This window comes from Artibeus jamaicensis, unplaced genomic scaffold (genome assembly GCF_021234435.1).
Source record: "Artibeus jamaicensis isolate MK-2021 breed Jamaican fruit bat unplaced genomic scaffold, CSHL_Jam_final contig_1715, whole genome shotgun sequence".
NCBI lineage: Eukaryota > Metazoa > Chordata > Mammalia > Chiroptera > Phyllostomidae > Artibeus > Artibeus jamaicensis.
This window is the reverse complement of record NW_026521335.1, coordinates 2,819,023-2,835,124: the sequence shown is the minus strand read 5'-3', so window position 1 is coordinate 2,835,124 and position 16,102 is coordinate 2,819,023. Positions and strand designations below refer to the sequence as shown.

Genomic DNA, 16,102 nt, shown 5'->3' with positions numbered 1-16,102 from the left:
ACTTTGTCCTCTTCATTCTGTTTCTAAGTCCTTCCACTGAACTTTTGATTATTGTATTTTATAGTTCTAATATTTCCATTTGGTTCTCCTTTATATTATCTATTTCTTCATTGAGATTTTCTATTTGCTGAAACTTTCTATTTTTTCCATTTGTCTCAAGCATGTTCATAATTGCTTGTTGAAGCATTTTTATCATGGCTACTTTTAAAACTTTGTCAGATAATTCTAATATCTTCATTATCTTAGCATTTGCATCTATTGTCTTTTAAAAATTCAGTTTGGGATCTTCACAGTTCTTGGTATGATATTTCAAAAAACTGGAACACAAATATTTTTATATTATGTTTGAGACTGAATCTTTATTTTATTTTTTTAAAAATTTTATTGACTTATTTTTAGAGAGAGGGGAAGGGAGGGAGAAAGAGAGGGAAACATCAGTGTGTAGTTGCCTCTCACGTGGCCCCCACTGGGACCTGGCCTGCAACCCAGGCATGTGCCCTGACCGGGAATCGAACCGGTGACCCTTTGGTTTGCAAGCCTGTGCTCAATCCACTGAGCTGTACCAGCCAAGGCTGAATCTTAATTTAAAACTTCTGTTTTAACTAACTTTCTCTGAAACTGCTTTGACATGGGAAGGAAGGGAACTTGGTTGCTTCCAGGTGAAAGTGGAATTTCAGATGTTCTACTTCACCTCTGTTGACACCCAAGGTGAGTTGAGCCCCTCTTCACTGCTGGTGGGGTGGGAGGTCCAGCTCCTCACATGGTCTCCACTAATATTACGGTGACTATGACTTTGTTACTGCTGGGGAATGGTGAAAATCCTAACTCTCCACTAGGTGTCCTTTCATACTACCTGGTGGGAAGGTAGGGAGGCGTAGATGACCAGGTTCCTACTGACACCATGGTCTTTAGTGACACCACGGAAGGAGAGGAGGGCTTGTTACTGGCTGGGGTGGGGGATCAAAATCATAGTTCCCTTCTTTGTATTGTATGACACCACCCTGGTGGGGGTGTTGGGGTGACTTCTTATAACTTTATGAGGGTGGAAGTCTAGGTCTACATTGAGACTGGGTATGGATGGGGGTTAATGCCATGGTATTGTCTCTAATGTCCGGTGAGAGTAGAGTAATTGCCTAAAAGTTTTGTCTTACTAGGCTGCCCCTTTCCTTTGACTAGTAGGAGTAAGCTGCTGTTGGCGTTTTGTTTTGGTCTTTGCCCCACTGGCATATCCAGGTTCCTGATTTCTTCAGCTCCAAGCCTGGGATAAATGAGGCAAAAACAAACAAACAACAAACAAGAGCCTAACAACAGTGTTAATCCTTGGCTCCTGAGATTCCTAGCCAACCTACTTTCTTCTTTTCACCCTTCAAAGTCCTACATTTGTTTTATATAATTTCCTGTGTTTAGAGCTGTACCAGGAATAGTAAAAGTACATCTGCTGCATCTTCCTCAAACCAGAAGTTCTATCAGTTTGCTTTTCATCTAGTACAGGGTGGGCAAAAGTAGGTTTACAGTTGTGAGTAAGCAAAACACAGTTTATTCTTATATTATTATTAATAATCATAATCTCATACAAACAACTGTAAGCCTACTTTTTGTCCTACCCTGTGTATTGTATTTTCTATCTCTAGCTATTCCATTTGGATGTTTCTTATGTTTCATTTCTCTTGTTGTATTTTTGTTGCCTTTACATTCTTTTTTAAAATTATATTTTATTCATTATGCTATTTCAGTTTTCCTAATTCTTTGCCCCCCTCTGCCCAACACTCCCCACTCCCTCAGGGAACCCCCACATCATTGTTCATGTCCGTGGATCATACATGTAAGTTCTTTGGCTGCTCCATTTCCTATATTATACTTTACATCCCCATGGCTATTCTGTACTTATTTGTACTCCTTAATCCCCTCTCCTTTCACCCATTCCCTCACACCCCCCTTCCTTCTGGCAAATATCAAAGTATTCTCTGTATCTATGATTCTGTCTCTGTTCTTTTCTTTGCTTAGTTTGATTTTAGATCCAATTGTTGATGGATGTATTTGTTGCCATTTTATTATTCATAGTTTTGATCTTTTTCTTAAATAAGTTTCTTTAACATTTCATATAATAATGGTTTGGTGATGATGAACTCCTTGAATTTGATCTTACCTGAGAAGCACTTTATCTGCCCTTCCATTCTAAATAATAGCTTTGCTGGGTAGAACGACCTTGGTGGTAGGTCCCTGCTTTTCATCACTTTGAATATTTCTTACCCATCCCTCCTAACCCGCAAAGTTTCTTTTTTAAAATAAGCTGACAGTCTTATGGGAACTCCCTTCTTGGTAACTAACTGCTTTTCTCTTGCTGCTTTTAAGATTTCTCTCTTTATCTTTAACCTTTGGCATTTTAATTATGATGTATCTTGGAATGGGTCTCTTTGGGTCCATCTTGTCTGGGACTCTCTGTGCTTCCTGGACTTCCATGTCTGTTTCCTTCACCAAATTAAGGAATTTTGCTTTCATTATTTTTTTCAAATAAGTTTCCGATTTCTTGGTCTTTCTCTTCTCCTTCTGGAACCCCTATGATACAAATGTTGGGATGCTTGAAGTTGTTCCAGAGGCTGCATATACTATCCTTGTGTTTGGGGTTTTTTTTTTTTTAAATTCTTTTTTTCTTTTTGTTGCTCTGATTGGTTGGTTTTTGCTTCCTTATGTTCTAAATCATTAATTTGATTCTTGGCTGCATCCACTCTACTGTTGTTTCCCTGTAAATTGTTCTTTATTTCAATTAGTGTATTCTTTTTTCCGACTGGATCTTTTTTACACTATTGAGATTATCACTAAGTTTCTTGAGCCTCTTTAAAACGCATGTTTTGAAGTCTGCATCTGATAAATTGCTTTTATCTCCATTTTGTTTATGGTTTTTTTCCTGGAATTTTGACCTGTTATTTCATTTGGGCCATATTTCTTTGTATCCTCATTTTGGCAGGCTCCTTGTGTTTGTTTTTATGTATTAGGTAGAGCTGCTATGACTCCCTATCTTGGCAGTGTGTCCTAATGTAGTAGGTGTCCTGTAGGGTCCTGTCACCCGAGGTGAGTGCTTGAAGTACACCCTTCATGTGGGCTGAGTACACCCTCATCTTGTACTTGAGACTTGACTGCTGTTGGCAGATCAATGGGAGGGATTTATGCAGGTCAGTCAGCTGCAAAAACTCACTGTGACCTCTGACCACCAGCCTCCACCCTCCATGGAGGATCAGCTGTGCAGGGGAAGCATAATGGTGCTACAACATGGTCTGTAGCTATCCGCTCTGGGGTTTCCCAGGTGGTGTAGGCCAAGGTCAGCCCCCACCTGTGTTTTCCAGGGCCATCACCCTGCATGAGCTATAAAGCAACCTGAGATGGCTGTTACTTGTACTGGGCTTGGAGATTCCCAGGTGAACCCAAGCTGTGAATCTAGGCTGGCTACTGCTAGTGCTGGGCCTGGGCCCACTTTGCAAGAGGTATGTGGGAGGGGGACTAGGGGCTCACTGAGGCCAGCTGTTGCTTGTTTGATAGCACTGAGGAAGCTGTGAAGCATGAGTCAAGACCAGCCATTCATATGGAAAAGTCTTGGTTAATAGCCAGGGTGGGCCTGTGAGTTGGGTGGGGTAGAGTCTCAGGGAATCTCCAGGATGGGACAAACAGTGTTGCAAGGTTGGTGGAGTCTCAGATATGACACCAGCCTGCCAGCTCTGTGGCTCTGTGGGGGAAGGGTTCAGAAAAGGGACTATGGCCTCTGCCTGTTTGTGAGAAAGCTGTCTCTCCAGCCCCCCACCACCACCTCCCCCACCCCTGCTCTCATCTTGATGCCAGAAACTTCAGTTCCTCCCTGTGTGCCACTGGGGCCTTTCAAGCTGCTACACCAGTGCTAGAGCTCAGAGGGAGTGAGTCTGAGTAAGTCCATGTGTGGGTTCTTTTCTTTTTAAAGAAATTTTAAAAAAGATTTTATTTATTCATTTTTAGAGAGAGGGGAAGAGAGGGAGAGAAATATCAATGTATAGTTGCCTCTCGAGGACCATATACTGGAGACCTGGCCCACAATCCAGGCATGTGCCCTGACTGGGAATCGAACTGGTGACCCTTTGGTTTGAAGCCCATGCCCAATCCACTGAGCTACAGCAGTCAGGGCTGTGTGTGGGTTCTTTGGAGGAATTGCTTGGAACTCCCAATGTTTCTTGCACTGACTCAATTCCCTCTGGAATCCAGTAGTTTCTTCTACTGACTCAATTGCCAAGCCCAGGTTTTTTGCAGAACCCAGGGCTGCGCAGTCTGCTGTGGTGGTGAGACTCCTCATTCCTGAGATACCCTTCCTGAATTTTCATCCACCACATGTGGAATGAGACTAGCCCATTCTGCATCTCTGCCCCTCCTACCAGTCTGGATGGATGTGGTTTCTTTAATTCTATAGTTTTCAGACTTCCTTTCAGCTCAATTTTTGATGGTTCTGAGTTCTATTGTTTAGTTGTAATTTGATGTGGTTATATGAAGAGGCAAGCTGCGTTTACCTATGCTTTTTCTTGACTGGAAGTCTACACTTTTTTTTTTTTTGGCAGTATGGTATGGTTTTATTTACACAAATAGAGTGTGTACACAATCTGTCTATTATTTTTTTCTCTGTACAGCCTGGCATTGGGATTGATGACTCTGATGGCCAGCTGGGTTGCTCTGTCCACAATGACTTTGCAGTTCTTTGAGGAGACATTGTGAATAATCCCAGCATAGTAAGATTTGTTGCACATCATCAGTATTTAATGCTCCTTGACACTGTACAGCAGGAACTTCTGAAAGCCACTGGGCAGCATGTGCTTTTTCTTGTTCCCATAACCAATATTGGGCATTAAGATGTGGACTTTGAATCTTCTCCTTACCCTGTTGTCAATGCCTCAGGTTTCTTCTAGTTCCGCTTAATTTTGACATATTGATCTGACTGGTGCTGGATGAACTTCTTGGTCTTCTTTTTGACAATTTCATGAGGGGTCTGAGGGCAGCGATGGTGCTGAGTAGGAGACAGCTGCCACCTTTGTAGGCAGCACCGAAAAAGAGCTGCCTTTACATTCTAAAGTGTATGAAGTGTATTTACAGCTGTTTGAATGTCCTCTCTACTAATTCTACCATTGCTGTCATTTCTGGGGCTGTTTCTCTTAGTTTTGGTTAATATTTTCCTTAATCTTTTTTTTTATATTTTATTGGCTATCAAACATTGAGAATTTTATGTTTTTCAGTGCTGGATTTTGTTACATTTCTTTAATGAATATTGGTCTTGGCTCTGGCATGCTTGGTATCTGATCCTTTCGAGGCTTGCTTTCAAGCTTCGCATGATGGTTCCAGAGTAGCCTGTATTCTAATGTCCACTACTACTGAGTTCTTTTGAGGACTCTACCTGATACTCCATGTATTATAAGCTCTCTTCACACTGGCTGTCAGGAATACAACCCAGCTTCGGGAACTGTTTGGCCTCCTGCTTTCTGGTGGTTTCCCCCCAGCGTCATGGAGTTTCATCCCATGCATGTACACATCAATATTTAGCCAAAGATTTGAGGGGACCTCTCTTCAGATCTTCAGAATTCTTTCTATTATTGTACTTTCAATCTGTGGCCAATTTACCTTCCACAAACTCTGTATCTTCTGCACACATTGAGACTGCTGGCTTTATCTGGGTTCCCCCCTCTGCACTGCTTCCTACCGCACAGTGCGGGAAACTACCTCAAGGCAGTAAACTGAGGCAATCATAGAGCTCACTGAATTTCCCTTTTCTCAGTTAATAAAATTCTGTACTTCCTGATTTCCAATATCTGTAACATTTCTTTTATAGTTTTGTCTGGTTTTTATAGTTGTTTATAGTGAAAGGGCAATTTCTGTAGCTGTGATTCATAGGTGGAAGTGGAAGTCTTCCTGAGCTACTATTTTTTTTTTTAAGGTACAAACAACAGAAGAAAGAAGCTTAGGTCCCCAGGACAAAGGACCCTGATACCATGACAAGTGTATAGGTAATAATTCCTCAGTCCTGTTCAATAGGAATTTATGATCATTTATTTGCATAATATACAATGCAGAAAGAATAATAATATTCACCCTGGCTGGTGTGGCTCAGTGTTGAGCACTGACCTGTGAACTGAAAAGTCACCAGTATGATTCCCAATCAGAGCACATGCCTGGTTGTGGGCCAGGTCTCCAGCTGGGACCATGGGGAAACAACTGACTGATGTTTCTTTCACACGTTAATGTTTCTCTCCCTCTCTTTCTCCCTCCCTTCCACTCTCTCTAAAAAATAAAGTCATATTTCTGGAACAACCCAAAACACTAATTTAAAAGAATGTAAGTATCTCTATGTTCATTCATTGCAGTGTTATTTACACTTGCCAATATTCAGCCCAAGTGTCCATAAGTAGATGAGTGGATGAAACAACTATGGGACATTTACACGGTGGAATACTACTCCGCCATAAAAAGAACATTTTACCCTTTGCAACAGTATGGATGGACTTGGAGAACATTATGCTAAGTGAAATAAGTCAGAGAAAGACAAGCACCATATGATTTCACTTGTATGTGGAATCTAGTGAACAAACTGAACAAACAAAAGAGATAGACTCATAGATGGTGAGCAGATGACAGCTAAGGGGGAACAAGGTTAGGGGGTGGAAGGATTGAGCAAAAAGGAAAAAGGACTCATGGACATGGACGACAGTGTGGTGACTGTGGGAGGTAGGGGGTGCAAGGGGACAAAATGGTAATGGAAAAGATACAATAAAATTTAAAAAAACGAAAAAATCTTTAAAAAGAGAGTAATAATATTCAACCATTTCAAGAATTGTTGGATACAGGGTCCTACATGACATTAATACTCACTGATCTGAACCATCATCATGGCCCTTTTTAAGAGTAGTAATGTATCGGGGCTAGCTAACAAATGTATCCAGTCCTAGATGTGGCTCTCAGTGTACTGGGTTCACAGATCCAATATAGTGGTCATTTCACTGAGTCCTTAATGGATAATTGAAATGGACATATTTAATATTTGGCTTCTACATTAACCATGATAGGTTAAGAGATATCATACCAAGAAAGGCCAACATGATGCTCCTGAAACTGCCTCCACCATCTCATGCCAAGATAATAAATAAAAATATCAAATTAGTGGCCCTTTAAGACGTAAAGGATGCAGAGATGGTGGTCCCCACCATAGTGCCATGGCCCCTGCTAAAACCATACAGTTCCTGGAAAATCAACAGTGCAATCTCAATCAACAAGTAGCTTCAATTGTATCTGCTGTGCCAACTGTGGTATCTTTGCTAGAGCAGGTTAACGCAGGCTCAGTTACATAGTCGGTGGCCATTAATCTGAGCAATATAGAAAGAATCATAAAAAAATTTGCTCTTGCCTGGCTGGTGTAGCTCAATGGATTGAGTGTGGACTGCAAACCAAAGGGTCACTGGTTTGATTCCCAGTCAGGGCACACCCCTGGTTGCAGGACAGGTCCCCAGTGGGGGCCATGTGAGAGGCAATCATGCATTAATGTTTCTCTCCCTCTCTTTCTCCTTCCCTTCCCCTCTCTAAAAATAAATAAAATCCTTTAAAAAATTTGCTTTTAGCTTGGCTGGTGTAGCTCAGTGGATTGAGTGCAGGCATGAGAACCAAAGGATCATGGTTCAATTCCCAGTCAGGGCACATGCCTGGGTTGCACGAGAGGCAACCATACATTAATGTTTCTCTCCTTCTCCTCTAAAGATAAATAAATAAAATCTTTTTAAAAATTTGCTTTCACTATTGAGATAAACAATAATATACATTTACAGTCCTGTGCCTGGGCCATATAAATTCTCCTGCCCTCTGTCACAGTATAATTTGAAGCAACTTCGATCATCTGGACTTTCATAAAATATCACATTACTAAATTGATGAAATCATGCTAATTGCACAGGATGAGCAAGAAGTGGCAAGTACATTGGAGGCCTTGGCAGGATAAACATTGTTCAAATGGTAGTACATAAACTCCAAGTATTCAGTGAAGTTTTTAGAGGTCCAATGGTCTGGGCCATGCCATGACATTTCCTCCAAAGTAAAGGGGAAATTTCATAATTCACTACTAATGGAGGACAATGCTTGGTAAACCTCTTTCAGGTCTACAGGTAGCATATTCTGCACTTGGGAATATGGCACTGACACATACACTGGGGACACAAAAGATTGACAACTTTGAATGAGACCCAGAGCAAGCAACAGCTCTGCAGCAGGCCCAGACTGTGGTACAAATGGCACGCCTGTTCAGCTGAAGGTGTCAGTGATGGAACATACGCCACATGCTGTTTAAAGAAAGCTTTAATATGAAGTCACACATAGACCCCAATGGTTCTAGAACAAGGCCATGCCATCTAAAAGAGTATTACACCTTTCAAAAGATTGCAGCTGTCATGTTACTTTGTCCTAGTTGAGAAAAAGTGCTTGGCCATGGGACATGATGTGATCATGTAGCCAGAAATGCCTATTATAACCTGGGTTCTGTCAGACTCACATGTCATAAACTTGGGTGGATGGTTCCCTCAGCAGTCCTTCATAAGGTGAAAATGATACATATAGAGTTGGGCATAAACAGAGCTGGAAGACAAAAGCAAGCTGCATAAGCGGGTGGCTAGGCCTCCGTCACCCACAACTGTTGTCCCAGTGCTTCTCCTTCAGTTCATATCTATCACCACACGGAGCAGAGGCAATCCCTTACGATCAGATGACAAGAGAGGAAAAGGGCTGGGCTTGGTTAATGTATGTGTTGTCTCATAAGGTGGAAGTAAGCTGAAAATAGACTGTGGAGGTACTATGGCCCCATGGAGAAGTGGCCCTGAAAGACAGCAGTGAGAGGAAATCTTCCCAATAGGTAGAGCTTCAGGCAGCACACTTGCCTGAAGAAAGAATACAGACTCATGGGCAATGGTGAATGGCTCTGCTAGCTGTTCAGGAGTCTGTTAGAAGAACAATTGAAAATCTGAAGAAGACAAGGAAGTTTGAGGAAAAGGCATTTAATTTACCTAAGAATGGGTATAAAGTGTGATGATCTTTACACTGCATGTTAATGCCCACCAGAGAACACCCACCACAGGAGACACCAAACCACCAACTAGACTAAATGACTTAGCCAGTTGATACTAGCCAGTCTCTGTCATTGGCACCCCAAAGATGGGAAAATGGGTGTATGAATGGAGGAGCTATGGTGAAGGCCATGCATGAGCCCAACATCAAGGACTCAGTAAGGCTGATCAAGTGACAGTTGCTGTGAATTTCCAGCTTGTTAGCAATAGAAACCAACACTAAGCCCCTGATGTCACTAATTCCCCAAAGAAACCATCTGGCTACTTGGTGGCTGATTATATTGAATCCCTGCCACCCTGGAAGAGGCACTGTTCCATCTTAACTGGAATCGATATATATTAGGGGTATGAGTTTGTCTTTCCTGTCTGCCAAAGGCTTACAGAATATTTGATCCATTAGCATGAGATCTTGTATAACACTGCATTGGACCACAAGACCCACATTATATCAAGGAGGTCCAGTACTGGGTACATAACCATTGGATCTATTGATCTGATCAAATACCATACCACCTAGAGTGATGGAGCAGACTGACGAAGGCACAGCTGAGGTACCACCTTGATGATACCCTGTAAAGATGAGGAACCATGCTCCCGGATGCAGTGTATGCCCTGGATCAATGGCCATCCTATAGTGCTATGTTCCTAAGTGAAATATATGGGTCTGGGAAACAAGTGGACATAAGCAAGGTCCTCCATTACCATCAGTCCCAGTGACCCAGTTGGGGAAACTGCCTTCTATTCCAACTCTGGGCTCTGAGGATTTATAAGTACTGATTCTCAGAAGGGAACTATCTCTACCAGTGGACACACCCAGAGTGTCACTAAACTTTAAGCTATGGCTGCCACCTTGATTACTTCACATCACTACCAAGAAGACAAGCAGGTAAAGAAAGAAATCACTGTCTTGGCAGAACTGACCATGAAAATCAGGAGGTAGGGCTGCTGTTACACAATGTGGACTGGGAAGGACAATATTTGGCATGCAGGCCATCCACTTAGGTATGTATTGCTTCTCCTTTGCCTAATTTTGATGATAAATGAACAACTACAGTCATGGCCTGAGAGAGGCCTCATGACTGGCTACCTTATTAGGTAACCTATTTGGACCAGCAGAAATGCACGTTGAGGGGTTGTGGGTAGGAATCTAGAATGGGTAGTTTAGCAGGGAGATGATAAGTACCAACTGCAGGTTGAAGACAAACTACAACAGCAGAGGCTGTCTGTGGTGTGGCTCAGACCTTTATCTTTTTTGTTTTGTTTTTTAATTTTTATTTTATTGATTATGCCATTACAGTTGTTCTATTCCCCCCTTCATTCCCCTCCACCCTGCATCCCCACCCCTACCATTCCCCCCCTTTAGTTTATGACCACGTGTCTCAAGTTCTTTGGATTCTGTATTTCCCTTTATCTTTTAAGTTTTTCCAGAAAACAGGGCCCATCAGAATCCTGAAGAGATCATTTTAGAACTTAAAAAGCAAATAGACTGGAATAGTGCAAGAGGCGGACTGCAGTGGAGACTGCGCTGGGCTGCTCAGAAACCTCCCTTCTGGACTGAAGCGCTCACTTCTCAAGCTGCGGAGAATACTGATAGCTCTCATCTGACTTCCCCTCTGGGAACTAGCTTTGCCTGCAGTCACCTCACTCTAGGTCATGGCCCTTTCCCATCAATCTGGGGTGTATTGGTCTGGCCATTTGTTTCACCAGGGCACACATTTCTGCACAGCCATCCACCCTAGTTTGACCTTGTGGGATTGACTGAAATCTTTGTTGACACTATCAGCTCAACTCTTCCTCTACCCAGTCCTTCCTTCTCTCTCACACAGGTGTTGATCCAGAAAATTCTCAATAAACTTCCTGCATGCAAATCTCTACCTTATGGCAAGTATTTTTTTTTAACAGGAAGACCTTGTCTTTTTTTTTTTTTAAGATTTTGTTTTTAGCCCTGGCTGGTGTAGCTCAGTGGATTGAGCGTGGGCCTGTGAACCAGACAATCGCGGTTCGATTCCCAGTCAGGGCACATGCCTGGGTTGCAGGCCGGTTCCCTGCAGGCCAGTTCCCAGCAGGGGATGCACGAAGGCAACCACACATTGATGTTTCTCTCCCTGTCTCCTTCCCTTCCCCTCTAAAGATAAACAAATAAAATCTTTTAAAAAAAGATTTTTTTAGAGAGAAGGGAGGAAATATCATGTGTGGTTGCCTCTAGCATACCCCGTACTGGGGACCTGGCCCACAACCCAGGTGTGTGCCCTAACTGGGAATTGAACCAGAGACCAGCTGGGGTTTGGTTCGCAGGCCAGCATTCAAACCACTGAGCTACACCAGCTGGGACCTATGGCAAGTATCTAAACACTTTGAAATTAGTTGTGTGGAAAGATGCTAAGTGAGCTTTCCATCTCAGTAACAGAATGGGGATCATAGAAATGGCAAATTTCAAACAATACCAGTGCTAGACTTGAGTTATGGCATTCTGGCAAGTGTGAGCCTGGGTGGTTATCAGGGCAACCACTGAGACAGACCTCTCATTAGCTGAGATGGCTTCATGTGGATGAAAGTGCTTAACTGTCTGGGAGTGGTAGTGTAATTGACTCAGTCTGACAAAAACTAAGCTCTGTAGGCTCTGGTTAAGGACAGCAAGAGTCAATGTCCCGTCTTTATTCTTCCTAAACTGCGTGACCCCTCATTTAGAATCATTTTGAGTGACTCTAGCATAATTCACTTGTCAACAGCTGGGTATTTTTCCCATTAATGAACCTCAAACTTATGCAGAACGACTTCTCTCATCTCTTATCAAGGCACCCATTCCATAATATGACCAGCCCATCTTAACTTTGGTTTGAAATCCTAGTGGCTGGTTCAAGAAACAAAACAGACGTTTCCTTCTTAAGTTCCTTGCATCCCAGCTTCACTTATCCAGCGATTACCCTTGGGCTTTAATTTAGATTGCCTTAGAAAAGTAGAATCCATTGTGCTTATTTATTTACTTAAAAATTTTTTTATCTGATTTGAGAGAAAGAGAGACATTAATTCACTGTTCCACTTTAAAAAATCATTTATTTTCAGAGAGGGTAAGGGAGAGAGGGAGAGAAATATCGGTATGTGAGAGAAACATCAACCAGATGCCTCTCGAGTGCCCCCAACTAGGGACCCAGCCCAAAACCCAGGCATGTGCCCTCACTGGGAATTGAACCAACAGCCCTGCAGTTCACAGGCTGGCCACACCAGCCAGGGCCATTGTGCATATTTATATTGATGACTTGTATCAATATACCTAGTGAGAGCAAGTTTTAGGGCCAGCGACATTATAGCTCATTGAGTAACTTGCCCATAGCAACTGTAGCCTGAAATGTACCCTATTCTTCCTTTTTAGTAGCAAACCTTCGTGGCTCAAGAGGACATCCCGTGTGGATGTCCTGTCCCCAGTCTACTGAAGCACAGTAAACACTTAAAAAGAACAAACCTCTTTATTTCTTCTTGAGACATAAATGTTCACTTTTGATGATAATGATGAGCCAAATACTAAAGATAACAGCTCTTCCATTTGCTCCAATGAATCCAATGGAGGAAGAGGAAATAGGATCTGGACTGTTTTAGTCTATTAAGATTCGGTTTATTGAATCTATAGCTTGGTACTTCTTGAGCAGGACCACCCCAACAAGGCTAGATGTGGTAACAGTAGAGGATGAAGATGGCAAGATGATAAATTCAACATGAATACACAGTTTCATCCAATGTCCCCTTATGCTCTCTAAAATTCAATCATTTGGTCAGAGCTGGCCCACCTTTGCTCCAACTGTGCCTCAGATTCTTTCTGCTTTGCTGCTTTTGAGAGAGAGTAGGTAGGTTCAGACTGTCTGGGAGCTGGTGGAGGCCATTCTGTTGGCAGCTTGCTGGGCTAACCAGTGCTTATATCTTTTGGTCTTGGGCCTCTCAAAGTTCACCACAGACATAGGTACCCTTACAGTGTCAAGGCCATTTACCTGTACATAAAAGAATAGGAATTCCCAGACATCAGTTGTGCAGATCAGAGCTAACAGCACCCAATCCCAGCTTTTCACCGTGCCAGAAAAAAGAGCTAGTACGCAAATACTCACCGTCACCTCACACCAATACTCGCCCCACCGAGTGATGGGCTCTTCCGGTAACTTTAATGCATGTGGGGCTACCACAACACCCAGCTGGAAAAAGAATCATAGAAAGGGGAGCTCTGTTTATATGTCTGCCTTTCTAGGCAACCTCATTAAAGGGGGTTCTAGCATTTACTAGCTGGTTCTAGGACACACCAGAGATGAAAAAAACTGGGACGTTTATCTTGGGTGATCCTACAGGAGGGCATAGACCTTCACAGATAGTGGCAGAGAAACTCAGTCCTAATTTCACAGAAAGGGAGGTGGACTCACAAAGAGGAAAAGGGTGAGAGAAAAAAAATTACTTCATTCACAAAAGAAAAATTCTCCAGTGAGCCACATTTCTTCAGGTTTTCCCTAGCTGGAGAGGAAATAAATGATACCATCTCTTCTTACTGTCTTCAAATTCTATGTGACCACCGTTAGTTCTTAGCCATTTGCCTCCCACACCCCTGCAAACCACCCAAGAACACTTCCCCTAACTCCAGCTAAATGCACACCTGTTCCTAACACAGGGAGGTAGCTCCCACCCTCAGTGGTACAGTACTACATGGGAACACTCACATTTTTTAGAAAGTGGCGGGCAACTATTTCAGGGTTTAGCTCCCATTTGACATTGTTCTTCATCCCCACCTCCAGGTGACAGCTTCTCAGAAATTTCACTGTCTGAGAGGAATTATAAGGTGGGGTTATGTTAGAGTTGGAATCATGTTAGCAAGAGGCACAATTTCTGCCTCACAGCCAAGACAGGTGAGAAAAGAGAAGGGAATGAAAAAGAGAAAGGACATTCTTATGTCAAGGCTGATATTGTGGGACAATGTTTTTGTGCACTTTGGAGGAGAATGTCCACTATACGTAGATGTTTCTGATCAAGGAGAAACAGGCCGTGTTTCTGTGTCGATGGGGGCCACTCGTATACCACGGGATGGAATGGCTTTCATAGACTGTTTTAACCCAATACTTTTGGCACTTTAATTCCATCCCTACCCTGTTAATGACTCTTCCTTGCTTACAGAATAAAGTATCAATTCACTAGCTGAGGATTCAATATGTTTTGTAAATCCTGCCCCCAATCCCCTTTCCAGCCATGTTTCCTAATATCATACTATACAAGGCCTCTCTGCTTTAGCTAGACTAGTCTACTTCCTATGTTAAAGCATGTTTTAACTATTTTCTTATACTTTTTCTTATACTAAGAATACCTTTTACACCTTCCCAGTCTAACCAAAATCCTACCAGTCCCACAAGGCATAATTCAATCCCATCTGGGAAAAAAAGCCCTCTCCAATCACCCTAATCCATTTTGGTCCATGTCACTCTTATTATTTACTATCTTGAGTTTATTGCTCAAGACCACCCAACAGGTCAGGATTTCTCAGGAGGTTTCAGTACCAGTTATGGAAGTTACAAATCTTCCCCCTTTCACTACCCTTGTGTCTGAATCAAGAGACGTCAAGGAAATCAATGAACCTCTCAAGAAGAGGTTGGTGACTCCTGTAGATAATAAATAAAGACTTTATATGTTTGTACTCACCGCCTCACCTGCCTTGGTCTGAATCTTTTCTAATTTTCCTTCTTGTCTTTGCTAGAAAAAAAAGTTAAAGATGGAAAGGAAAAAAAAGTGAATCCATAATAAATAACAATAAACTCTTACTATGCTAAGTATAGATTGGTTTTCTGAATTCCTGTTCTAGTCCCCACTTCATTTTCAAATTAAATATAAAAAGGACAGAATTTGCTTGAGAAAATCTTAAGGTTTTATTCCTCCCTGTGCATTTCTTTGAGCTCACCAATTTCTCCTCTTCAAATAACTTCTTATTTTCAGGGGATGCATATACAGCCAGTCCTTGAGGAAGCAGTCGATTACGGCCCACTGATTTCTTCACTGAAACCACGTCACCCCGGACTCCAAGCTCTGCCAAAGCAAACAGACACTGGGTTAGTACCTCAAGAGAAGATGATCAAAGATAGAAGCTCCTCTCATTCTTTCACTTCTTATTCTTCCTAGAAGAAATGTTAATATTCAGTAGGTACATTTAAAGGACTTCTAATTAGTTTCTTGAGGGCCTGATTTAGAAACTTAATATTCCCTGTACAAAGTGAAGCGCTGTCCTATCACAGAATTTCCTGTCTGTGGCATGCAGGCCTCTCGGGCACACACACACTCTTTATGATGTTCCTGCACTCTTAATTTTCCACATATGAGGCTGAAGCACAATCATAGTATTTTTTATGGCTTTCTCTTCTCAAATGTAGAACTGATTTTTCCCACAAAATAAGAAAAGGCAACAAACGGCTGAGGGGAAAGGGCAGGAAAAAGTTGGTGACAAGCAGAACCAGCCTGAGATTGCAGTAGCTGTGCCGGGGCCTTACCCTCTACCGACTGCGTGAGGATGAGCTCTAGGTTTTCTTTGGGACGGTGTTTTGTGTCCTCCACCACCTTGTAGACGCGATGTCGCCGGTGCAAGCGCGGTTTCCGTCCCTCCCCGGCCAGCGGCACCTTCCACCAGCGCTCCACGATGACCGTGCTCTGGTGGCCAAACAAGGAGGATGAGCGAGTCTTCACGCAGAGGCCCCTGGGTCCCCCGGCCGCCCCCCAGAAATGAGACTCGGGCGTAAAGGGCCCCACCAGAGTCCAGTGTCCCAACACCCAAACCTGGACCTCACCCGACAGTGAGAGAGGCTGAAGTTGCGCTCTGGGTCCGGGGTCCTTCCTTCGACTGGTAGCCGCAGCAGCACCCGGATTCCTCCTTGCACCAGCCGCTCAGGAGCCACCCGCAGCAGAGCCCGGCTCAGAGCCGCCACGGGGGCCGCCATGTTTCGGAGCACGGAGAGGACCCGGAGGAGACCGGCGCCGGCGCAGGGAAGGCCCCCGCC

General features: G+C 43.1%; 1 protein-coding gene and 1 pseudogene across 1 annotated transcript; both read right to left on the bottom strand.

The window, feature by feature from the left end:
- Window positions 1–4,408: 4,408 nt before the first annotated feature.
- On the bottom strand, window positions 4,409–5,653 carry LOC119048102 (60S ribosomal protein L32-like; annotated as a pseudogene).
- Window positions 5,654–12,125: 6,472 nt separating this feature from the next.
- MRPL9 (mitochondrial ribosomal protein L9) lies at window positions 12,126–16,057 on the bottom strand. Its single transcript, XM_037143674.2, has 7 exons — window positions 15,893–16,057; window positions 15,599–15,755; window positions 15,016–15,140; window positions 14,760–14,810; window positions 13,790–13,891; window positions 13,193–13,276; window positions 12,126–13,078 (listed from the first exon to the last, which is right to left on the bottom strand). The coding sequence occupies exons 1-7, from the start codon at window positions 16,040–16,042 to the stop codon at window positions 12,944–12,946; spliced, it is 804 nt and encodes a 267-aa protein (XP_036999569.2). The 5' UTR covers window positions 16,043–16,057; the 3' UTR covers window positions 12,126–12,943.
- Window positions 16,058–16,102: the final 45 nt, after the last annotated feature.